Source organism: Chiloscyllium punctatum, chromosome 5 (genome assembly GCF_047496795.1).
Source record: "Chiloscyllium punctatum isolate Juve2018m chromosome 5, sChiPun1.3, whole genome shotgun sequence".
NCBI classification, from domain to species: Eukaryota; Metazoa; Chordata; class Chondrichthyes; order Orectolobiformes; family Hemiscylliidae; genus Chiloscyllium; species Chiloscyllium punctatum.
Window position 1 is genome coordinate 126,499,170 of NC_092743.1, and position 23,599 is coordinate 126,522,768.

A 23,599-nucleotide genomic window follows, 5' to 3' on the forward strand; every position below is an offset into this window, starting at 1 on the left:
GAACAAATCCCGAAGAGAGCTCCCAATCTATTATGGACCAGGCCACACCCTCTCAAAACATTTCAAGGAAGTTGCCTGGACCCTAATTTTGCTCGTAGTTTTAAGCAGGTGTACAGCGTATATTTCAGCAGAGATGCAGCTGGCCCAGCCACTTAGGTTTAAACAAAACAGAATTTCTTTGCAAGGTTACTGAATTAAACACAAACAAAAGAAAACAGAATACAGAATAATTTAATCTATCTGAAAACTCAACAGATTATCCCAATTTAATGATGCTGTTCCAAATTCTTCCAACAATCCTCATAAACACTCCTTGGCCAAAAAGGTAAAATCAAACACAGGGTCTTACAGGAGACATGTCAGAGACAGGGGTGACCAGCATGGACCTGCTTTTTTGGGTTCAGCAGCTTTACTATTGACTATTTGCAAAAACAAAACCAAACCAGAGCAAAGAAGTGCTGGGTGAATTAGCCACACCCCTTTCATTGTACAAGTTTTTTTTAAAACTTGAAAGTCTTTTGCTTGAGGCAGTGTCTGTTAGCTCTAAATCAACTCTGCCCGAACACTCTTCAGACCTATACACCCTGGAACCAGTCAGTCAGTGTCTTCATGACCGCTCTGGAAAGAAAATATATCATAACCTTGTTAAAGGAGAAGCATCTTCACATCTTCATAGCAGTTCAGAACAGTTCCAAGTTTTGCATAATCAACAAATGTTGACATTATGTCCTGTAACACCAAGGAAAGAGTACTTAACATGTACCAGGAATAGCAGGAGATCGAAAACTGACACCCATGGAGCTCCATTCTCCAGTCACAAAACCATCCATGAATAGCAATGATAGTATGTTGCTTGCAGTAAGCAGCCCATGGAACTTCAGATATAAAGGTTTTTCGGTAAAATAATTAATGATCCTATTTTATTCGAGAGCATAACATGCACAAGGGTGCAATCTTGTGATAATATCTGTGCCTCTACTTATTGAAAATGCATCTTGTTGTAAACAGAAGAGAAGAGTTTGAATTCAATACCATATTAATGCTGTGCACACCACAGTATGCACTGTTCTTCAGTAAAAACTTTGTCAAAGCAAAGTCCAGGTTTGGTCAAGCACTAAAGCTGCAGAGCATGCGGCAATCAAATAGATGCATAATCCAAAATTCAGATTCATAGCCCACATGCTTATGTTACATTAGAAGAAAAATCAAACTGCACCATTGCTTGCTAGGCTTAAAAAAATACACTTAAGTGGACACTGTTCACTTCTAAGCATTCACTACCTGAGGGTCGGGAGTAAAAGGAGGGGGAAGCAGGAAGAAAAGCACTTTCTATTCTACCGAGTCAAATAGGCAACTGCAATTAAAACCATATAAATGCATTGAATCCTGATCCACACCCAACCAAAGCTATGAGACTGCCTAACAATACAGCTCCTGTATGAACAGGCAATTTGTTCAACAAAGCATTCCAAATTGAAACAAGCAACCTGAGCCACTAACAAAGGGAAGCAGTAACTCAAGCAGTCAAGAACTGCAGTGCATACAATTCAAATACAAAAATCTTCTGAACGCAACCAAAAAAACTAAAGCACATCAACTGTAATGCAGAATACTTAACAGTATCTTAAGATAGTGTTAAGTGTTGGTTTACTAAGGAAGATGAATCTCTTGTCAAGAGGAAGGAGGCAGGTTATGTTAGAATGAGATGTGGAGGCTCAGTTAGGGCTCTTGAAAGTTATAAGTTATGGAAGTAGGTTTACTTGCTGGGTTCGTTTTCAGATGCTTTGTCACCATACTAGGTGAGCCTCCGAATGAAGCACGAGTGGTGGAGCCCGCTTTCTATTATATGTTTGAGTTTCCTTGGATTGGTGGTCATTTCCTACTGTGTCGTCATTTCCTAGGGTGATGTCATTTCCTGTTCTTTTTCTCAGGGGGTGGTAGATGGGGTCTAACTCAATGTGTTTGTTGATAGAGTTCCAGTTGAAATGCCATGCTTCTAGGAATTCTCGTGCGTGTCTCTGTTTGGCTTGTCCTCAGATGGATGTGTTGTCCCAGTTGTGGTGGTCTCGTTCCTCATCTGTATGTAAGGATACTAGTAAGAATGGGTCATGTCGTTTTGTGGCTAGTTGGTGTTCAAGCATCTTGGTAGCTAGTTTTCTGCCTGTTTGTCCAATGTAGTGTTTGTTACAGTTCTTGCAAGGTATTTTGCAGATGAAATTAGTTTTGCTTGTTGTCTGTACAGGGTCTTTCAAGTTCATTAGCTGCTGTTTTAGTGTGTTGGTGGGTTTGTGCGCTACCATAATGCCAAGGGGTCCGAGTAGTCTGGCAGTCATTTCCGAGATGTCTTTGATATAGGGCAGAATGGCTTGGGAAATGACTACAAGACTACTCAGACCCCCTGGCATCATGGTAGCCCACAAATTAACTTAATTGAATGTTTAATCTAGGGTCAAGGACTCAAGTTTAAATTCCTTAAATAAAAGGTGTCTGTAGCTCTCAGTTCTTTTGTTATAAGGAGTTGACGTTTCCCTCTTTGTAATGTCTGACAACAATTGGTATGAATCAGATAAACCGTCTGCTCAGATTTAGAAGTTCAAGCCGGACTAATGCTCACTAATAAATAGTAGCCATGAAGTGGTGAAGAGGTCTCAGTATATCGTGGACCTTGAAGGCTGCTTTTCCTGGTAAACAGAAAAGCTTTTCACATGGGACATAAAATATAAACTGGGATAACTGCCAATGAGCATTAGCAAATATCAAAATTATTATAACCACCAAAAATTGGGGGCTAAATCTTACCATATTTTGGAAAAGTTTACTTTCAAAGAGTTCAATGGAAGATTTCTCTTTATGAGTTGTAGCAGTTTTCATGTGCTGTTGTCCTAAACTTGCCTCATTAATTATCTACCACACTCCTATGCTACCTCTTTTTCAATGTTAACCAGATTCTCCCACTTTGCCATGGCTAGTCGTACATAACACTGCCCAGTTACCCTAAGTGCCAGCACCATATTTAAAATGCACATCTGTGAAGTGCTGATATTCCAGAGCTGTCCTGCACTGTCACATACATTTTGCCAGGGCAAACTGGCACCTTGCCATGATGACAAAGCAAAATGTTGGGCACCCCACCACTCACCTAAGCCCCTTTGATGAGTCGTTCGCTATGGTGCATGGATGGCTTGCTAGAGACCTTTGAGAGGAGACCATGCCACTAGACACTGACAGTCTGGTTGGAGGAACTGAACTGAATCAGGGTGGTTTCCACAGTTGGAGCAGCAGATAAACATGCAGGAAGCAGGTGTCCCCTTCCCGTCCCCTTCCCTCACCCCACCCCAGTTACAAACTTCCAGCTTCGCACTGCCCCATGACTTGTCCTACCTGCCTATCTTCCTTTCCACCTATCCACTCCACCCTCCTCTCTGACCTATCACCTTCAGCCCCATTCACCTATTGTACTCTATGCTACTTTCCCCGCACCCCCACACCCCTCTCATTTATCTCTCCACCCTGCAGGCACTCTGCCTCAATTCCTGATGAAGGGCTTTTGCCCGAAATGTCGATTTTCCTGCTCCTCGGATGCTGCCTGAACTGCTGTGCTTTTCCAGCACCACTCTAATCTAGAATCTGGTTTCCAGCATCTGCAGTCCTTGTTTTTACCTCTATGCAGGAAGCAAGTAAATGACCTTCTTCAATCTGCAATGAGAAAGCAAACAAGCAGCCTGAGATGCATCCTGGTCAAATTCATGAGCTGGGTGCTTATCCCAGTGTGCAGTCTGTTTATGTAGCAACATTCCGAAGAGAGCTGCTCCTGCAGCATTGAAGTGCAGAACAGTACTGCAAGCATATTAGAGATTTTCCCTGGAGCATCAGAGGCTGAGGGAGGGAGGGGGGAGGGGGCGCGACCTTTATGAAGGCTTATAAAATCATGAGGAGCATGGATAGGGCGAATAGCTATGGTCATTTTTCTAGGGTAGAGGAGTCCAAAACTAGAGGGCATAGGTATGAGGTGAGGATCGATGAGGGCAGAGTGATAGGTGTGATCTATATGGACTTTAATCAGGGCGTTCGACAAGGTTCCTCATGGGAGACTGGTTAGCAACGTTAGATCTCATGGAATACAGGGAGAACTAGCCATTTGGATATAGAACTGGCTCATAGATAGAGACAGAGGGTGGTGGTAGAGGGTTGCTTTTCAGGCTGGAGGCCTGTGACCAGTGGAGTGCCACAAGGATCGGTGCTGGGTCCACTACTTTTCATCATTTATAGAAATGATTTGGATGTGAGTGTAAGAGGTACAGTTAGTAAGTTTGCAGATGACACCAAAATTGTAGGTGTAGTGGACAGCGAAGAAGGTTACCTCAGATTACAATGGGATCTTGATCAGATGGGCAAGTGGGCTGAGGAGTGGCAGATGAAGTTTAATTTAGATAAATGTGAGATGTTGCATTTTGGAAAAGCAAATCAGAGCAAGATTTATACACTTCATGATAAGGTCCTGGGGGTGCTTTGCTGAACAAAGAGACCTTGGAGCGCAGGTTCATAGTTCCTTGAAAGTAGACTGGCAGATGGATTGGATAACTAAGGCACCATTTAGTATGCTTTCCTTTATTGGTCAGAGCATTGAGTATAAGAGTTGGGAGGTCATGCTGCGGCTGTACAGGACATTGGTTAAGCCACGTTTGGAATACTGTGTGCAATTCTAATCTACTTTCTATTGAAAGGATGTTGTGAAACTTGAAAGGGTTCAGAAAAGATTTACAAGGATGTTGCCAGGGTTTGGGAATTTGAGCTATAGGAAGAGGCTGAATAGGCTGGGGCTGTTTTCTCTTGAGCTTCAGAGGCTGAGGGGTATTTAAAGGTATTTAAAATCACGAGTGGAATGGTTAGGACAAATAGGTATTTTTCCTGGGATGGGGAGTCTAGAACTAGAAGGCATTGGTTCATGGCAAGAGGGGAACAATATAAAAGGGACATAAGGGACAACTTTTTCACAGAGTAATAAGCTGCCAGAGGAAGTGGGGGAGACTGGTACAATTACAAGCATTACAATTACAAGATGGGTATATGAATAGGAAGGGTTGAGAGGGAAATGGGCCAAGTGCTGGCAAATGGGACTAGATTAGGTTAGGATATCTGGTCGGCATGGACGAGTTGGATCAAAGGGTCTATTTCTGTGCTGTAAACCCCTATGACTCTATGAGAGGGGAAAGACTTAAAAGGGACTTAAGGGCAAAGTTTTCACCTAACAGTGGAGGTGATACAATTACAACATTTAACAGGCATCAGGATGGATACACGAATAAGAGTTTGGAGGGATATGAGCCAAATGCTGGCAAATGGGATTGGAGTAGCTTCTTTTATATGGTCAGCCCGAATGAGTTGGATCGAAGGGTCTGTACAACTATGCGACTCTATGAACCATGGGTTAATCAGTGACAGCTTGCAGACTCATTAAAGGCAGTTGATATATGACTTTTTTAAAAAAAGTTCATTGAAACACGGCAGTGCAATGGATGATAAATGGACACTGAAGTTTATTAAGATGATCAGATGTTGATTAGCTCACTTGGTTGGATAGTCAGTTTGAAATGCAGAGAGATGCCAACAGTGTAGGCTCAATTCCCATATAAAGAACTCTCTTTCTCAACCTCTCCGCTTGCCTGAGATGTGGTGACCCTCAGGTTAAACAACCATTTCTAATGAGAGAGCAGTCCTACAGTTCAGTAGGAGTGTGAGGACTTTATTAAGAAGGTTTAAGAGGAAAGTAGCAGTAATAGTACTAAACTGGTTCAGTGATAAGAAACAGAAGGTGATAGGTAGATGTGGGTATTATTCTGGATTAGTGGTGCTGGAAGAGCACAGCAGTTCAGGCAGCATCCAACGAGCAGCGAAATCGACGTTTCGGGCAAAAGCCCTTCATCAGGAATAAAGGCAGTGAGCCTGAAGCGTGGAGAGATAAACTAGAGGAGGGTGGGGGTGGGGAGAGAGTAGCATAGAGTACAATGGGTGAGTGGGGGAGGAAATGAAGGTGATAGGTCAGGGAGGGGAGGGTGGAGTGGATAGGTGGAAAAGGAGATAGGCAGGTCAGACAAGTCCGGACAAATCAAGGGGACAGTGCTGAACTGGAAGTTTGAAACTAGGATGAGGTGGGGGAAGGGGAAATGAGGAAACTGTTGAAGTTCACATTGATGGCCTGGGGTTGAAGTGTTCCTAGGCAGAAGATGAGGCGTTCTTCCTCCAGGCGTCTGGTGGTGAGGGAGCGGCGGTGAAGGAGGCCCAGGACCTCCATGTCCTCGGCAGAGTGGGAGGGGGGAGTTGAAATGTTGGGCCACGGGATGGTTTGGTTGATTGGTGCGGGTGTCTCGGAGATGTTCCCTAAAGTGCCCTGCTAGGAGGCGCCCAGTCTCCCCAATGTAGAGGAGACCACATCGGGAGCAACGGATACAATAAATGATATTAGTGGATGTGCAGGTAAAACTTTGATGGATGTGGAAGGCTCCTTTAGGGCTTCAAAGTTTGGGAGAAGATTTGTAGCTTGGGTGCTCGTTGTTGTGGTTCTGTTCGCAGAGCTGGGAATTTGTCTTGCAAACGTTTCGTCCCCTGTCTAGGCGACATCCTCAGTGCTTGGGAGCCTCCTGTGAAGCACTTCTGTGCTGTTTCTTCCGGCATTTATAGTGGCCTGTCTCTGCCGCTTCCGGTTGTCAGTTCGAGCTGTCCGCTGTAGTGGCCGGTATATTGGGTCCAGGTCGATGTGTTTGTTGATAGAGTCTGTGGATGAGTGCCATGCCTCTAGGAATTCCCTGGCTGTTCTCTGTTTGGCTTGCCCTATAATGGTAGTGTTGTCCCAGTCGAATTCATGTTGCTTGTCGTCAACGACAAATTCCCAGCTCGGCGAACAGAACCACAACAGCTCCTTTAGGGCCTTGGATAGAGGTAAGGGAGGTGGTGTGGGCGCAGGTTTTACAGTTCCTGCGGTGGCAGGGGAAAGTGCCAGAATGGGAGGGTGGGTCGTAGGGGGGTGTGGACCTGACCAGGTAGTCAGGGAGGGAACGGTCTTTACGGAAGGCGGAAAGAGGTGGGGAGGGAAATATATCCCTGGTGGTGGGGACTTTTTGGAGGTGGCGGAAATGTCGGCGGATGATTTGGGTTATGCGAAGGTTTGTAGGGTGGAAGGTGAGCACCAGGGGCATTCTGTCCTTGTTACGGTTGGAGGGGTGGGGTCTGAAGTGCGGGATGTGGATGAGATGCGTTGGAGGGCATCTTTAACCACGTGGGAAGGGAAATTGCGGTATCTAATGAAGGAGGCCATCTGGTGTGTTCTATGGTGGAACTGGTCCTCCTGGGAGCAGATACGGCAGAGGCGGAGAAATTGGGAATATGGGATGGCATTTTTGCAAGAGATAGGGTGGGAAGAGGTGTAATCCAGATAACTGTGGGAGTCGGTGGGTTTGTAAAAAATGTCAGTGTCAAGTCGGTCGTCACTAATGGAGATGGACAGGTCCAGGAGGGGGAGGGAGGTGTCAGAGATGGTTTTCTCAAAGTTCAGTTTTACTCCCATTAATATTTGTGAACAATTTCAGCTCAAGCATAAAGAGCCAAAGTACAAGGCTCATAGATGAAACAAAACGTGGCAGTGTAGTATATAGAGATGAGGAGAGTTGTAGATTTTTAAATGACAGATAGGATGGTGAAATGGAGAGAAGCATAATAGATGCCAATCAGTACACAGAAATAAGAAGCGATCCACTCTGGGGGAAATTAACACTTATTCAGAAAATAACATACAGGTGGACATCAGTATCCAGCAGACAGGATCAGCGATGTGAAAGAGATTCAGGGAGTCATACAGCACGGAAACAGACCCTTTGTTCTTACCAGTCCATGCCAAACATAATCCCAAATTGACATGGTACCACCTGCCTGCTCCTGGCCCACATCCCTCCAAACCTTTCCTATTCATGGACTAATCCAAATATCTTTTAAACATTGTAATTATACACAGATCCACCACTTCCTCAGGAAGTTCATTCCACACATGAACCACCTTCTTAAAATATTTGCCCCTCATGCCGATTTTAAATCTCTCTATTCTCACCTTAAAAGTGTCCCCCCAGTCTTGAAATCCCTCATCCAAGGGAAAATACAACCATCAATAACTCTCTCTATATCCCTCATTATTTTATAAGCTTCTATAAAATCACCTTTCAACCTATGACACTCAAGTGAAAAAAAATTCCCAGCCTATCCAGCCTCGCTTTATAACTCAAACCTTCCTTACCTGGCAACATCCTGGTAAATTTCTTTTGAACCCTCTGCAGCATAATATCCTTCCTCTAAATGGGTGACCAGAACTGGACACAGTATGCCAGAAAAGGCCTCACCAATTCCTTACAACCTCAACATGATTTCCCAACTTGTCTACTGAAAGGCCTGAGCAATGAAGGCAAATGTGCCAAATGTTTTTTTAACCACTGTCTAATTGTGACACAAACTTCAAAGAATAACGCACATGAACACCTAGGTCCCTTTGTTCTACAACATTACCTAAGGTATCATGATGCAGAGGGGGCGACACATGTTGGATGCCAGTTTCTGTGAACATGGAGTGCGCAGTGAGATGCCAGTGATTGCTGTATGGGATAGAGATTCAGGGAACTAATGGTGAGCTTGAATTCCTGAGACTTTCTTGTCAGGAATTCTCAGTCTGTGCTTTCTCTCTGGGGACTGTAGAATGAGAACTTGCATATTAATGAGGTGAGATAAGATAATAAAGGAGGGTGAAAATGAGCAATAATTCCTGTTAACGGGCTTCTCGCTACTCACTAGTGAAAATCTCATCTCTTTTGTTGCAACTTTGGTGGAAATGAGATTTGTTGCTCCTGGTGACAAGAAAGTTTCCTTGACTTCACACAATTCTCCCAGATTTCTCACCATGACCACACATTTCAGGCCTTGGGAATGTTGACCTGGGCATTTTTATTTTTTGTAGCTTTCTATAGTCAATTGGGTCAAATGTTCTGAATATTTTCATGGCTGCAGCCCTTCCTCAAGTAGGTACAGTATTCCTGCAGTGTGGCTTGGATGAAGCTTGATAAGAGGGCAGTAGCCTAAAGAAGAACAGGGTAAGCAAACATGTATGATGAGTAGTGACTCAAAAACAGGAGGGTGAAGTGTTTCACACTTATTCAAAGTAGGGTAGATGCTTGCATATTTAGACAGGAGAAATGTTTACACTGTAGAACAGAAAAGGTTGGTACTGGTCCAGCTTAAGGCTAAACGTCACCAGTTACCAAACTGCATGAGATTCTTTCTACTCAATTGCTTCTGCTGGAGACAAAAGTACACAACTCCCCAGCAGATCAGGTTCATAAAGTTTATGGTGAAGGTGCATGTATGCATGTACGCATGTACACACGTGTAGTTATGTCCAGAAAGTAACAAGAGAGAGCATGAACATTGTATAGAAAAGCAGAAAGTCGGCATGGGAGACAAAAAGAACATTGTCTGGGGTGGTGGGGGGTAATCATGAGCAGGTATGTTTTGAAGCTTTTTTTTGCAATATAGCCTCCATTATTAATCTCTCTCTTCTGAACAGCATCAAGAGAATGAGTATGTAAGTACCAAGGAATGTACAGGGTACCAAGTTTCTGACACCTGGAAATAGTCTTAGAGACCCAGGCAACACATTACAATCCAGTGGAAATAGAAACTTTCTAAATAAATTCTACACATCTGCATAAGGACCTTCCTCCAGGTTCTGACATGCAACAGCAGTAAAAACAAGGACTGCAATTGCTGGAAACCAGAGTCTAGATTAGAGTGGTGCTGGAAAAGCACAGCAGGTCAGGCAGCATCCGAGGAGCAGGAAAATTGATGTTTCGGGCAAAAGCCCTTCATCAGGAATTGAGGCAGAGTGCCTGCAGGGTGGAGAGATAAATGAGAGGGGGGTGGGGTGGGAATGGAGGTGATAGGTCAGAGAGGAGGGTGGAGTGGATAGGTGGAAAGGAAGATAGGCAGATAGGACAGGTCATGAGGGCAGTGCAGAGCTGGAAGGCTGGACCTGGGATGAGGTGGGGGAGGGGGAAAATGAGGAAACTGGTGAAATCCACATTGATGCCCTAGGGTTGAAGTGTTCCGAGGTGGAAGGTGAGGCGTTCTTCCTCCAGGCGTCAGGTGGTGAGGGAATGGTAGTGGAGGAGGCCCAGGACCTCCATTTCCTCGGCAGAGTGGGAGGGGGAGTTGAAATGTTGGGCTACAGGGCGGTGGGGCTGATTGGTGCGGGTGTCCCAGAGATGTTCCCTAAAGCGCTCTGCCAGGAGGCGTCCAGTCTCCCCAATGTAGAGGAGACCGCATCAGGAGCAATGGATACAAATAAATGATATTGGTGGATGTGCAAGTAAAACTTTGATGGATGTGGAAGGCTCCTTTGGGGCCTTGGATGGAGGTGAGGGAGGTGGTGTGGGCGCAAGTCTTGTAATTTCTGCGGTGGCAGGGGAGGGTCGGGTTGTTTGGGGGCTTGGACCTGACCAGGTAGTCACGGAGGGAACAGTCTTTGCGGAAAGCAGAAATGGGTGGGGAGGGAAATATATCCCTGGTGGTGGAGTCCATTTGGAGGTGGCGGAAATGTTATCGGATAATGTGATTTATGCAAAGGTTGGTAGGGTGGAAGGTGAGCACAAGGGGGGGTTCTGTCCTTGTTACGGTTGCAAGGGTGGGACGTGGATGAGATGCATTGGAGAGCATCTTTAACCACGTGGGAAGGGAAATTGTGGTCTCTAAAGGAGGAGGCCATTCGGTATGTTCTGTGGTGGATCTGGTCCTTCTGAACATTTTATCATTCACTACTTTACCATCAGAAGATCCATGCCATTATTTCCTTTCTTTAAAAAAAGGGAATGGGAAGGAGTAAGTGATGCATTTGCCTCCATCTACGTATAAAGTTCAGGTGTAACTACCTGTAACAAATATGGAAATAGTGAAAATAACTTTTCATCGAAAAATCAAAGCTCCTTTTGACAATATGTGATTCTCAGTGTGGCTTGCACCTGAAGAACAGCTTACTTTTTATCCATTTATGGAGTTCAGGTGACGCTCCTTGGGCCTGCATTCATTGCCCACCTCTACTTCCCTGAAATTTGGTGGTGAACTGTCTTCTTGAATCACTGCAATCAATTTGTTGTCGGTACACCCACAATGCCATGAGGGAAAGTGCTCCAGAATTTGAAACAGCAGCAATGAAGGAGCAGTAATATATTTCAAAGTCAGTGAGTGGCTTGGAGGAGAATTTGCAGTGGGTGGTGTTCCCACATATTTGTTGCGCTTGTCCTTCAATATAGTAGTACTTGTGGTGGAAAATACTTGGAAGATACTGTCCAAGAAGTTTAGGTGAATTGCTGCAGTGCATCCTTTCGATGGTACACTTGGCTGCGACTGGGCATCAGTGGGGGAAAAAGGTAAAAACAATGACTGCAGATACTGGAAACCAGATTCTGGATTAGTGGTGCTGGAAGAGCACAGCAGTTCAGGCAGCATCTAAGGAGGACACAGTAAACGTTTGTGAATGCAGTGCCAATGAACACAATGAATGCAGCCCTCTGGCATTCATTTGCACTTAATTTGCATCAGTATGCCTTATATAGACACAAACAGAAAAGCTATGGAGGAAATTTAGGTGTTTTTGTGAAGAACTAATTACCTTGCTCTCTCCATTTTCCAGGTGTCATTTGGCAGCACAAAAAAATGAAATTGTCTTCTTAGCAAAAACACTTAAAAATTCTAAGGCCTCTCGATTTCTCCCAATGCTTTTACATTCACATGTGGCATCACTATGGATCAATCTTGCATTAAACCTATAAGTTAACAAAAACCAAGGTGACCATGGAAGATTGGTTATATGACAGTCCAGTAGTAACTCCAAACATTATTAGAAGTCAACAGTTGAGCAGCATGTGTGCATATTTCAGAATGAAAATACAGAGTGCCAACTCCCTCAATCTGAGAAACCTGATGGTGGAAAACAATCAAAAGTTGCCAATTACTTAAATCTCAACACACATGAAAGCTATGCTCCCTTTACTTCCTGAAGATTCTAAACATCAATATTTTACCTCTACACATCCTACATAGAAATGGAATATTAATTATTTAACTTTAATATTAATTTATTTAATCCCATTAATATTAAAAATATCCAAAGGCATGTCACAGGGGTCAGTCTTAAAAAGGTTTGCCAGCATGTGAAATTATTTCTCTGAAAAAAAAAGGAGTTGGAGGTAGGCAGAAAAGTGTGTTGGGGGGCATTAAACAAGGGAAAATGGAACTAAATAACATCTCAAAAGGTGTAGGAACAAGATCAGAGGGCAGAGAGGTAGAAGAGAAAGAGTCTATTAAAAACAATTTCAGGGATTTGCCTTAATACAGATGATGTTAAATTTAATGTACATTAGTGGCCTTAGTGTAAGTAATAAGGTTGATTAACCTCATATTACTTACATTAAAGACATTAATATACATTTAGTTTAACACCATCTGTTGGTTAACCTCAAGCACAAGATGTTGTATGAGTATGACATGATTTTGTTACCAGAGACATGGTTCAAACAAGGCTATTATGACATGCAAGTATTAAATGATTGGACAGTTTCAAATTAAATTATAAGATGTTGTATTAAAATGTAGATGCATTTATATTATAATGAGTAATTATAGGGCTCTGCTCTGCAAAGATAAATTACATTGATCAATATTGATGAAGAGCTTATGCTCGAAGTATTGATTCTCCGGCTCCTCGAATGCTGCCTGACCGGCTATGCTTTTCCAGCACCACACTCTTCAACTCACAATTGTATTATTGTTGAGATGCATTGAATAATTTTCCCATTTGGTAAGGTACTATCATAAATTCAAAACGGAAGAAATTAGTGGTTGAGAAATCTAGTCCTGATTGGCAGTGATTTAAATATCTACAATCCATTATGCTTGAAAACAAGTTGCCCTGCAGTTTTCCACTACAGAAAGAAAAATAACACTTGCTGCTAGATTGCTTTCATTTACAGGACATCAGATGTACCTTAGAAAAACATCTGTTTTGTATTTCCAAGTTCCTTTTATCACAGTGGCTGAGTTTCAAAATCTGCATAGCTCCCAGACCCTGAGTCGTACAGCACAGAAACCGACCTTTCAGCTCAACTTGTCCATGAAAACCATGTTTTCCAAACCAATCTACCCCCATTTGCTTGCAATTGGTCCATATCCCTCAAAATCTTTCCTGTTCATGTTACTGTGCAAATGTCTTTACATGTTGTAATTGTACTCACCTCCACTACTTCCTCTGGCAGCTCATTCCATACACATCATGCTTTGTGTAAAACCGTCACCTCTCAGGTCCCTTTTAAATCTTTCCTCTCTCACCTTAAAGCTATATGCTTATTTTTAGACTCCCCTACTCTGGGGAAAAGACCTTGGCTATTCACCTCATCTATGCCCTTCATAATTTTATAAACTTCTATAATGTCACTCCCTCAGCCTACTATGCTGCAGAAAAAATTGTCCGAGCCTATCCAGCCTCTCCTTATAATTCAAACTCTGAGTCTCAGTAACATTCTTATAAATCCTTTTTGCACTTTTTCAGTTTAATGACATTCTTCCTACAGTAGACTGAACAGAATTGTACTCAAAATGTGGCCTTATCTCTATCTTGTAGAGCCATAACATGATGTCCCAACTCTTGTACTCAATGCCGACAAATGAAGACAAGCGTGTTAAACGCTTTAACCACACTTGTGATGCCACTTTCAAGGAACTACGTACCTGCACCCCAGGTCTCTGTTCCACAATACTCCCGAGGATCTACCATTAACTGTGTAAGCCCTGCCCTGGTTTGTCTTACCAAAATGCAACACTTCACATTTATCTAAATTTAAACTTTATCTGCCATCCCTCGGCCCACTGGCCCCAGTTGATCAAGATCCCATTGTACTCTTAGATAACCTTCTTCACTGTCCACTTTACCATCAATTTTCGAGTCATCCACAAACTTACTAATCATGCTTTCTATGTTCTCATTAAAATTATTTATATAAATTATGAACAGCAGTGGACTCAGCACTAATCCTTGCAGCACACCACTGGTCACAGGCCTCCAGTCTGAACAACACTGCACCGCCTCACTATATCTCCTATTGTCAAGCCAATTTTGTATCTAATTGGCTAGCTCTCCCTGGATCCCATGTGATCCAACCTTACTAACCAGTCTACCATGCAGAACCTTGTTAAAAGCCTTGCTAAAGTCCATGCAGACAATGTCCACCGCACTGCCTTCATCTATCTTCTTGCTTGAGTGATGTTCTCCAATTTGTTAGAGTTCCCGAGGTGATACCAGATCAGTCCTCGCCTGGGTGTGGAGTGAAGAACTGGCTCCTCTTCGTTATTCACCTTGCTCCATAGCTGGTCGCAACAAGCTTAATTTAAAAACTGACCCTTTCCCTTATTAATACCTTTACAGTCAAATTTCCCAAGATCCAGTTGCGCCCATCACTCTTATAATTTTATTATCTATCTTGACTCAAATGTAAGGAGTAGCATCACAAAGATTACAGATGCTACAAGTCCTGGCAATGCAATGAGGATAGTTGTAGGTTTTGAATAACAGACAAAATTGCGAAGTAGACAGAAGTATGACAGATGGCATTCAGTACACAGAAGTGTGAAATGATTCACTCTATGGGCGGCTATATAGTTGTATTCCATTTCCCAATATTGTGCCATTGAAAAGGGAGAATGGTGTCCATGTATTTAAATGCTTAACAAGGTAACAAGACAAGTTGAGAAGGTGTTAAAAATAGCATACTGGTTAATAAATAGATTTATAAATAGATTTGTAACAACAAGGCTATTTGAGAATTTTATAAAACATTGATCAGGTCTTAGCTGGAGTGTTATGGACAATTTGGAGTACCACTCTTCGAAAATGCAAAGGTCTTTGAAAGATGCAGAGGGTGTCTACTGGGGGTCACCAGAGATGAAGGACTTTAGTTACCAGAACAAGTAGGAAAGGATAGGGCTCTTCTCCTTGGACAAGAGTTAAACAAAATTTCTATTAGAGTCATACAGATGCACAGCAACAAAACAGACCCTTTGGTCTAACTTGCCCATGCCAACCAGATATTCCAATCCAATCTAGTCCCACTTGCCAGCACCCGGCCCATATCCCTCCAAAGCCTTCCTATTCATATACCCATCCAGATGCCTTTTAAATGTTGCAATTGTACTAGCATCCACCACTTCCTCTGGCACCTCATTCCATACATGCACCACTCTCTGCGTGAAAATATTGCCCCTTAGGTCTCTTTTATATATCTTTCCCCTCACACCCTAAACCTATGCCCTCTAATTCTGGACTTTCCCCACTCCAGGGAAGAGACTTTGTCTAGTTATCCTATCCATGCCCTTCATATTTTATAAATCTCTATCAGGTCATCCCTCAGCCTCCGATGCTCCAGGGAAAACAGCCCCAGTCTGTTCAGCCTCTCCCTAGAGCTCAAATCTTCCCATCCTGGCAACATCCTTGTAAATCTTTTCTGAACTCTTTCAAATTTCACAACATTCTTCTGATTGGAAGGAGACCAGAATTACATGCAATGTTCCAAAAGAGGCCTAACCAATGTCCTGTACAGCCGCAAGATGACCTCCCAACTCCTGAACTCAATACACTGACCAATAAAGGAAAGCATACAAAACACCACCTTCACTATCCTATCTACCTGAGGTAGAAAGACACTACATCCACTGACAAATGAGGTGTAAAAAGATCAAATTAAATTAATTGACAAAAGATCGAGATGAGAAAAGCTTTTTTGTTTCCTCACAAAACTATCTGAGGAGAGCTCGATAACTGTTTCGACAAACAATATTGGATACTTGAAAATTAATAACTAACTAGGTTAACAACAGAAGTCAAGAATGCTAGACTTCACATTTTTAAAAAAATGTTTTATCATGGGGTTGGGCAGACTGTCTTAGTCAACAGTTTATGGTTAGAAATTGCCTTTGGACTAAACAACTGGCCAAGCCAGTTCAGGTGCAATTAAAAGTCAACCATATTAGCATGGATCTCAAGTCACAAGCAAATCAGACCAGGTAGAATGGCAGATTTCCTTCCCAAAATGGCTTTTATGGAAATCTGCAAAAGCTTCCATGGGCATCATTACTAAGGTTACCGTAATATTTCAGATTTATAAACCCGAATTCTATTGTTGCTGTGATGACATCTGAACCAAGATCCCCAGAGTAATAGCCCAGACCAAACAATGTTTCAAAAGGCTTCCAGGTACTTTCTGAAACTTAATTTAACTTTCCCTTGCTGGAGGATAGCCCTATCAACCTCAAACTAGGATTAAAAATACTTGAAATAAAAACAAAAATAATGATGGCAGTACCTGTGAAGAAAGACAGATATAATTTTGGAAATCAATGACTCAACATCAGAATTAGTTAGAGGCATCTCTAAGTAAGGTAGGTGATGCTGAAAAGATGGAAAGAACAGAAAAGATGGAAAGAACAAAGAAGATGGGAGCAGAAATTAAATGCTATTTGTCATGCAGTTCTGTGTTGTTGTAAATTGGTACCTAGGGAAACCACTATGCAAACACAAAATTAGGTCAGCCCAGCCAAACTTCTTAGGAAATGCATGTAATAATTTTACAACAAGGGCTATACTGAATAAAGGAGTAGATGCTTGCCAGTACAGCTGAATAGCACTATATAAAGAAATTACTGGCATATTATAAAAAACAATATTTTATTGCAAACATATGAACAATTAAACTATTACAGCATCAAAATCAAAAATATAGGAAATCAAAAAATGGCAATGAAGCTAATATTTTTACTTTCAAAAGCAAAGTATTATGGTTGCCAAAAATATTCAAATCAACCAGCATTTGGAGTCAAAAACAGCTAATATTTCAAACATAGCTTTCCACAAAACTCATTAATTTTTGTTTATTTTCTATTTCCCAGTCATCTTGGTTCTACCAGCCTGCTAGGTAGATTGGGAAATAAAATGTTTACTGACAAGTTAAGACTTTTTAAAAAATTCTTGCCCAGAGGCTGACGATGACTCTGGATTGGCACCCACACCCTGAAAATATATGCATGATGAACATCTTTAACAAATGCCTAAAGATTATATTTTCACTTTGCACCTATCTAAACCAAGCACCTAATGATTGAAACTGAATTCAAATATTTTTGATGTATTCTCTAACACTACTCAAGAGAAAACAGATCTCTCACATAATTATGTTACAAAAAATGAACCCAATTCAACTCCATCTCTTTATTGAGTAAAAGTGAAATTTCAGTCCAAAGTTTGCTGAATTTGGCATGAAAAATGTTACTCATTTAAGATACAATGATAACTTAATCAGACCTAAGCTTCCACAGTCTTTCCTACTTACAAAGTCCCATTTTTAACTTGCGGGTTTGCTTGACCAACAGAGAAAAGTTTGAACAAAACGCCCCGAGTAGATTTTCCACCAGAATTTACACATCCTCCTCTAACAACAATGGAAGAATTGCAGAAAGTCAAACTAACGGTACCCTGTTTACTTCCCAGGATTTCCACAACTTTTAGAGCAGATGTACAGGGAAAGCCCTACACAAAATTAATTGAAACTATTCACTCCATCCAAATCAACAAATATAGGAATGGAAGCGGTTAAATAATTTAACACTCAGAAATATATGTATTTTTAAAAAGCATGTGCTTTTACCCATATTCTTAACTTTCAGTTGAGTACTGGCCATAATTCCGTTTGATACAGAGACTTGATTTTGCAAGAATGTGAACTCAAGGAGTTAAATTCATCACACTTACATTGCAAAAGCAAGGCATCGTAACAAATATAGATTGACAGACCTGCATCTTTATACACCAGAAAAGCAGCTAAATTTCTTGAACATGAATTCCCTTACATTAAGAAAAGCTGACCAAGAAAGAATTTGAGTGTTAAAATTGCATTCCTGTGCTGAAAAGTATCTTCAATGATAGAGTAACAGATTTAAAAAATCTTTTTGCAACAAGATTCAATATTCAATTAAAAATAATATAAATTAGAAGGCACTCAACAGCATACTGTCAACAGCACTGCCAAATTTGGAACTGATTCCTTGTCTTCTTTCTGCTTCATTTTAATTGGAGTTACGAAAATGATGGTTGATCAGCTTTCTCAATCTCCCCTTAGGAATCATTCATTCTTCTTCCAAGCCCATTGCATTTTAATTTCTCAGAACTGAATATTTAAATCTGGTCTTATGTAAGAACACAGAAACAGGAGAAGACCCTTGGAGCCTATTGTGCTATTGTAGATCATGACTGATTAGTCTACCGCAACACCATATTCTCATGTTATCCGCATTTTCTTGATGTCATTAGTAACTGGAAATCTACCAAACTCTGACTTGAAGATATATAAATGACTAATTCTACAGGTCCCAAAACTTCACCACCAGCTAAGTGAAGAAGCTCTGCCTCATCTCAGTCCTAACTGGCTTGCCTTTTATTCTGAGAATGTGTCTCCAGGCTATCGATCCCACAACCAGGGAAATATGGTTTCTGCACCTTGAAGAATTTTGTAAGTTTCTTTGAGATTACCTCTTATTGTTCTATACTCCAGGAAATGTAAGCCCAGTCTCTTGATCTCTCTGCACAGAACAGTCCTGCTATACTTGGGAACCTCCACTGTGCTTTTCCTCAGCAAGTATATCTACAGTAGATAAGGGGAACTACATCACTTTCAAACTAAATGGAACATTCTATCATACTTTGCTCATTAATCTCAAGCCTTCTTTTACAACATTAGTTAGCGCTTTCAGAACATTAGTTAGCTCTTTCTCATATAAATATAAAATAACCTGAGCTTCACTTGGTTGCTCAACATATTGCTTCAGAAAAGTATCTCAAACACATTCCAGGATTTCTTCCTTTACAACACTGTGCTTATTACATACAACACCAGGTTATAGTCCAACACCTGAAGGAGCAGCGCTCCGAAAGCTAGTGCTTCCAATTAAACCTGCTGGACTATAACCCGGTGTTATGTGATTTTTAACTTTGTAAACCCCAGTCCAACACAATCATCCCCAAATCTTGTTTAAATCTATATGTAGACTGAAGTTACCCATGATTGCTGCATTCCTCTTGCTCTATGAACTTCTTGATTTGTAGTGTCCTAAAGTACTGCTACTATTTACTATGCTGTAAATCACTCCAAGCTCCTCCTCATCTCATTCTTCTTGGCATTCCCTTCTCTATTACTCTTCTCACCAGATTTCATGTCTCTGCAATAGATGTTCACATCATTTCAATTTCTTCTTGGCTACTTCCTTTCACACTGTCACAACCTACATTGACCCACAATGTGTTATGCCCTCATTTTGTCTGTTTGCAATAATCCACACATTCCACCTCAACATCTATATCTCAGTAATACCCATTGCTGATGCTCTCTTTCTGTTATTACATAGCGCATGAATCTTAGCACAGGACTGGTTGTACAATTTCAGGAAGATTCTCAGTTTTAGCCATATTTATTGTGATGTTGCTGTCACTTTAAAAAGGTTATTTTGACCTGGTTTTTTTTAAAAAGAAGTTGTAAAGGCAGAGGCGCTGAAGTGGCTACTGGAGATGGTTAAGTCAATAACTTAGAAGACCTTTTGTTTTACAACAGTTGAAGCAATGGAAGGGGAATGGCCAGTTCTCTCAAAAATCATGCTTTCTAGTTTTTTTTTAAGCTGCAGCCGGCTGAAGCTGTTTGGGTCCCAGAAGGATTGAAGCTTTAGAAAATGATTCCTAACTGCTATTTCCTCTGACATCTCTCCATGTTGTTTCCTCTTGGACTGGAGAACTGCAAGTAAGAATCTGTGTCTAAATTTACTTTTTTGCCAAAGGGTGTGTTTATGTGATCTTACTTTATTGGAACAGCTAATTGGTAATGGGTACTGTATCTATAATTCAGTTAAATTTTCCAATAGTTAAGTTATTCTAAGTTTGTCTTTCTATTGTGTGTATTTTAACTGTTGTGTTTAAATAAATTGTGTTTTTGCTGAACGTTGAGTAGTTTGACCAGTTCATCACATCTGGAACACACTTCAGATTTTTAAAGGTAGATCAGAAAGAAAAGGTTTACTTTCTTAAAATATTTTGAGGGAGTCTGGTCTGGTCTATAACATTATCTAGAACATAACATTCCACCGAACTTCTTAAAACATACATACAACATATGAGTTAGGAACAGGACTGGGCCATTTGATTCCTCAAACCTATTTTGTCATTTAATAAGATCAAAGCTGACTGTCATTTAAAATCCACAATCGCACATATTCCTGGTAACATTTCATCTCCTCGCATAGCAAGAATCTATCCACCTCTGCCTATAAAATATTCAGAATTTCTGCTTCTACTGTCTTACTCTGAAATTCCAGCTGATACAAGACAAGCTTATCCAACATTTTCTTAGAGATCAATCTGCCCATTCCAGGTATTATTCTAGTAAAACTTCTCTGAAATGCTTCCAATATATTGGAAGCGTCCTTCAATGAGATGATCACTATTGTAAACAATGCTCCTGATCTGGCCTCACCAGTGCCCTTCATAATTTAAGCGTAACCTTCCTACCTTTATATTCAATTTCCCTTACAATAAATAATAACTTCTATTAGCTTTATTAATCACTTGCTGTTTCTGCATAGAGTTTGTGGTTTATACAATAGGACACAAAGTTCCCTCTGTATGTCAGAGCTCGCCAATCTCCCACATTTAGATAGCATGTTTCATTATTGATTTTCCTGGCAAAATAGACAATTTCATATTTTGCCACATTATGTTTGCCAGATATTTGCACACCTCACTTAAGATGCACATATGTCTTTACAGCACCTTCTTAATTTACATTGCCATCCATCTTTGTATCATCAGCAAATTTAGCAACCACCTCTTCATTCTGTATAATCAAATCATTTACATAAATTGATTGAAGTTGACACCCTAGCAGTGATTCCTCTACCACACCACTCATTACATTCCTTCCAATGACTTCAGCCAGAGCTTATCGGTTTGTCAATTGCCACCCTTCTTCTAACATCAGTGATTCCAGGTACTTAAAACAAATTAGTTTATTCGTATTTTCACCCAGAATCTTTCCACCTTCACAGTGATCCTCTTCCCTATGCTAAATTTGATAGGGCATAAACTGGGCCTTTGGTCTAGTGATCTTCATGACTTTAGGTTCTTTGCTACAGTTCTCCAGCACTTGGTCATGTTCTCTCCACTATCGTCTGCAAACATTACTGACCATTGAATTTCCCATCTCATTTGTTCAATCAGAATATCCATGAGAACCAGGAAGGAAATGAGATCAGTGCTAGTTATTGTTGACATCCAACTTTGCCTTTGAAACTCACTGACCTCACACTGTTTCTTACTCTTGTCTGGCACCGTGTACATACTCTATAATAGTTATATGTACTTCTCAAGGACACCATGAATTCTAGCACATCACCAGACATCGTCCTTAAGAACCCAGTCACTAGTTTTCTTTATATTGATGAATATAAACATCACATTATATTGGTCTTCCTGATATGTCAAAATGATTTGCCATTAAACAAATATAGCATCAGAGGTGCTTCTTCCATTCTTGAATCTGATGGAATTTCATGGACATCCACAACTTTTCTCAATCTCTCTTCCATTACTCCCTCCTATAAAAGTGATCAATAGAAACTAGAAGTTATGGAAACAAGATTCATGGATATCAGATAGGATGGGGGTACCTTTGTGAACTTAACAAAGGAAAACCAAAATGAAAGTTAGTTTACACTTCCACCTGGTTGGTATTCAGTCACTCCTGATTAAATGTGTTTATGCATTTGAATCAAGTAAAAGCTGATAGTTGGCTCTTGGGTTTCTTTTCTCAGGGTCAAATGGACAATTAACGGTACTGACCACACTCTGAGAAAGAGCAGAATCCAAAGAGCATCCAGACTCACAACTACATCCCAGCCGGAAGTTAGATCATTAGAAAATAAGTAAAACAAACAGAAACTCCTAATATCATGGAAGCAATGTAACCTGCTGGTTCACTACAATGTATCAATTGGGATGTTATGTCATTACAGAAAAAAAACCTCAACTTCCATCAAAAGTCCACAAAAAAATGATACAGGGTCTTGCAAGAAACCATGATGATTGGGACAGAAACAAACCTTTCAAAGACTTCACATTACTGGTTTCATGTGCAATTTTAAAGGTAATAAACGATGATCATATACCTTGTACTTCGTTGTCATGACATTCTTTCAGTTTCGTCCAAATCTCCTTAAATGCATCAATGGCAGCCTCCGCTGTACTTCCGGTGCCTGGGCTCCCACAGCTTGCAGAGTTATTCATAGTATGGTTTGTATGCAGATTTGCAAAGCTACATACTGTAGTTAAAGCTCCTCAAATCAATTTTCATCTGCAAAACAGATTAAATAAAACTGATCTTAAAGATTGAAAAAAAACAAAATTCCTCACCAACCTACTTTCCTCTCTTCTCCAAAAGTAAGCAAATAGATGAAGACAGAGACTCTTTAGCTTTTTTGATATCAGCCATTCCAGGAAAATCCTGAACAATCTATTACAATATAATTAAAAAACGTGCTATCCAGCATCCCACCCACTGGAATCTCCGATGTTCCTACAAGATGTTATTGTTAGCATATAAATGCCGGTTTTGTCAGTCAGAAGTAATTGTGAAAAGAAATAGAAGACTGAAGTACATTCTCTTGTTGATTACCGTGAAAAGAATCAAAAGGTGGAGAGGCATGAAGCCTCTAAGATGCAGTATATGTCAAGCCACTTTTTGTATTTGATTCTTGCGATGACCATCAACTGCAATGAATTAACCAGTATTTTTGATTTGCTGGCAGTGAATTTCACTGTATATAGTAATGTAGTAGCTTTGCAATATTTATATACAAAAGTAATACTCTAGCTGCAAAACAGTCATCCCAGCAACTCAGTCACATTGTTGATCACCATCCATGTACACAAGTCCAAGTGTAATTCCTGAATTTATGCTGGACTTTAGCTCAGCAGCCTTCAAAGAGCGTTTCCAGTAGTACCCCAGAGAACTATCCAAATAAGGATTTTAAAATTTATTATTTTGTGGGATGTGGCAATGCCAGCATATGCTATTTATCCCCAATTTCTTTGAGGGTAGTTGCAACAATATTGTTGTGGGTCTAGAGTTATAGAATGTAGGCCAGACCAGATAAGGACAGCAGATTTCATTTCTTAAAAGAACATTCATGAATGAAATTCATTATTATAACAATTGCTGGTGGTTTCATGGTCACTATTACCAAGATTCGCTTTCAATTTTGGATTTTATTGAGTGAATCACAACCCCACCAGCTGCCTTGGTGGAATGTGAACCTCTTCCCCAGAGCATTATCTTGGGCTGCTAAATTACTAATTCAATTAAGTTACCAGTACACTACTATTGCCTCCAGGTGGAACATAAATGAGCTCAAACATGTAATTATGTGAGAA

General features: G+C 40.8%; 1 protein-coding gene across 8 annotated transcripts in view; it reads right to left on the reverse strand.

The window, feature by feature from the left end:
- rbbp8 (retinoblastoma binding protein 8) overlaps nucleotides 1-23,599 on the reverse strand; it is a 151,756-nt gene that overhangs the window by 61,808 nt on the left and 66,349 nt on the right. For 6 of the 8 annotated variants that reach the window (XM_072571266.1, XM_072571263.1, XM_072571258.1 and 3 more), the window contains one exon: nucleotides 22,336-22,520. In XM_072571266.1, the coding sequence (XP_072427367.1) occupies nucleotides 22,336-22,453 (118 nt within the window). In that variant the 5' untranslated portion in view covers nucleotides 22,454-22,520. Of the gene's footprint in view, nucleotides 1-11,698; nucleotides 11,776-22,335; nucleotides 22,521-23,599 lie in introns of those variants that run through there. The other 2 variants (XM_072571265.1, XM_072571264.1) reach the window with 2 other exon arrangements.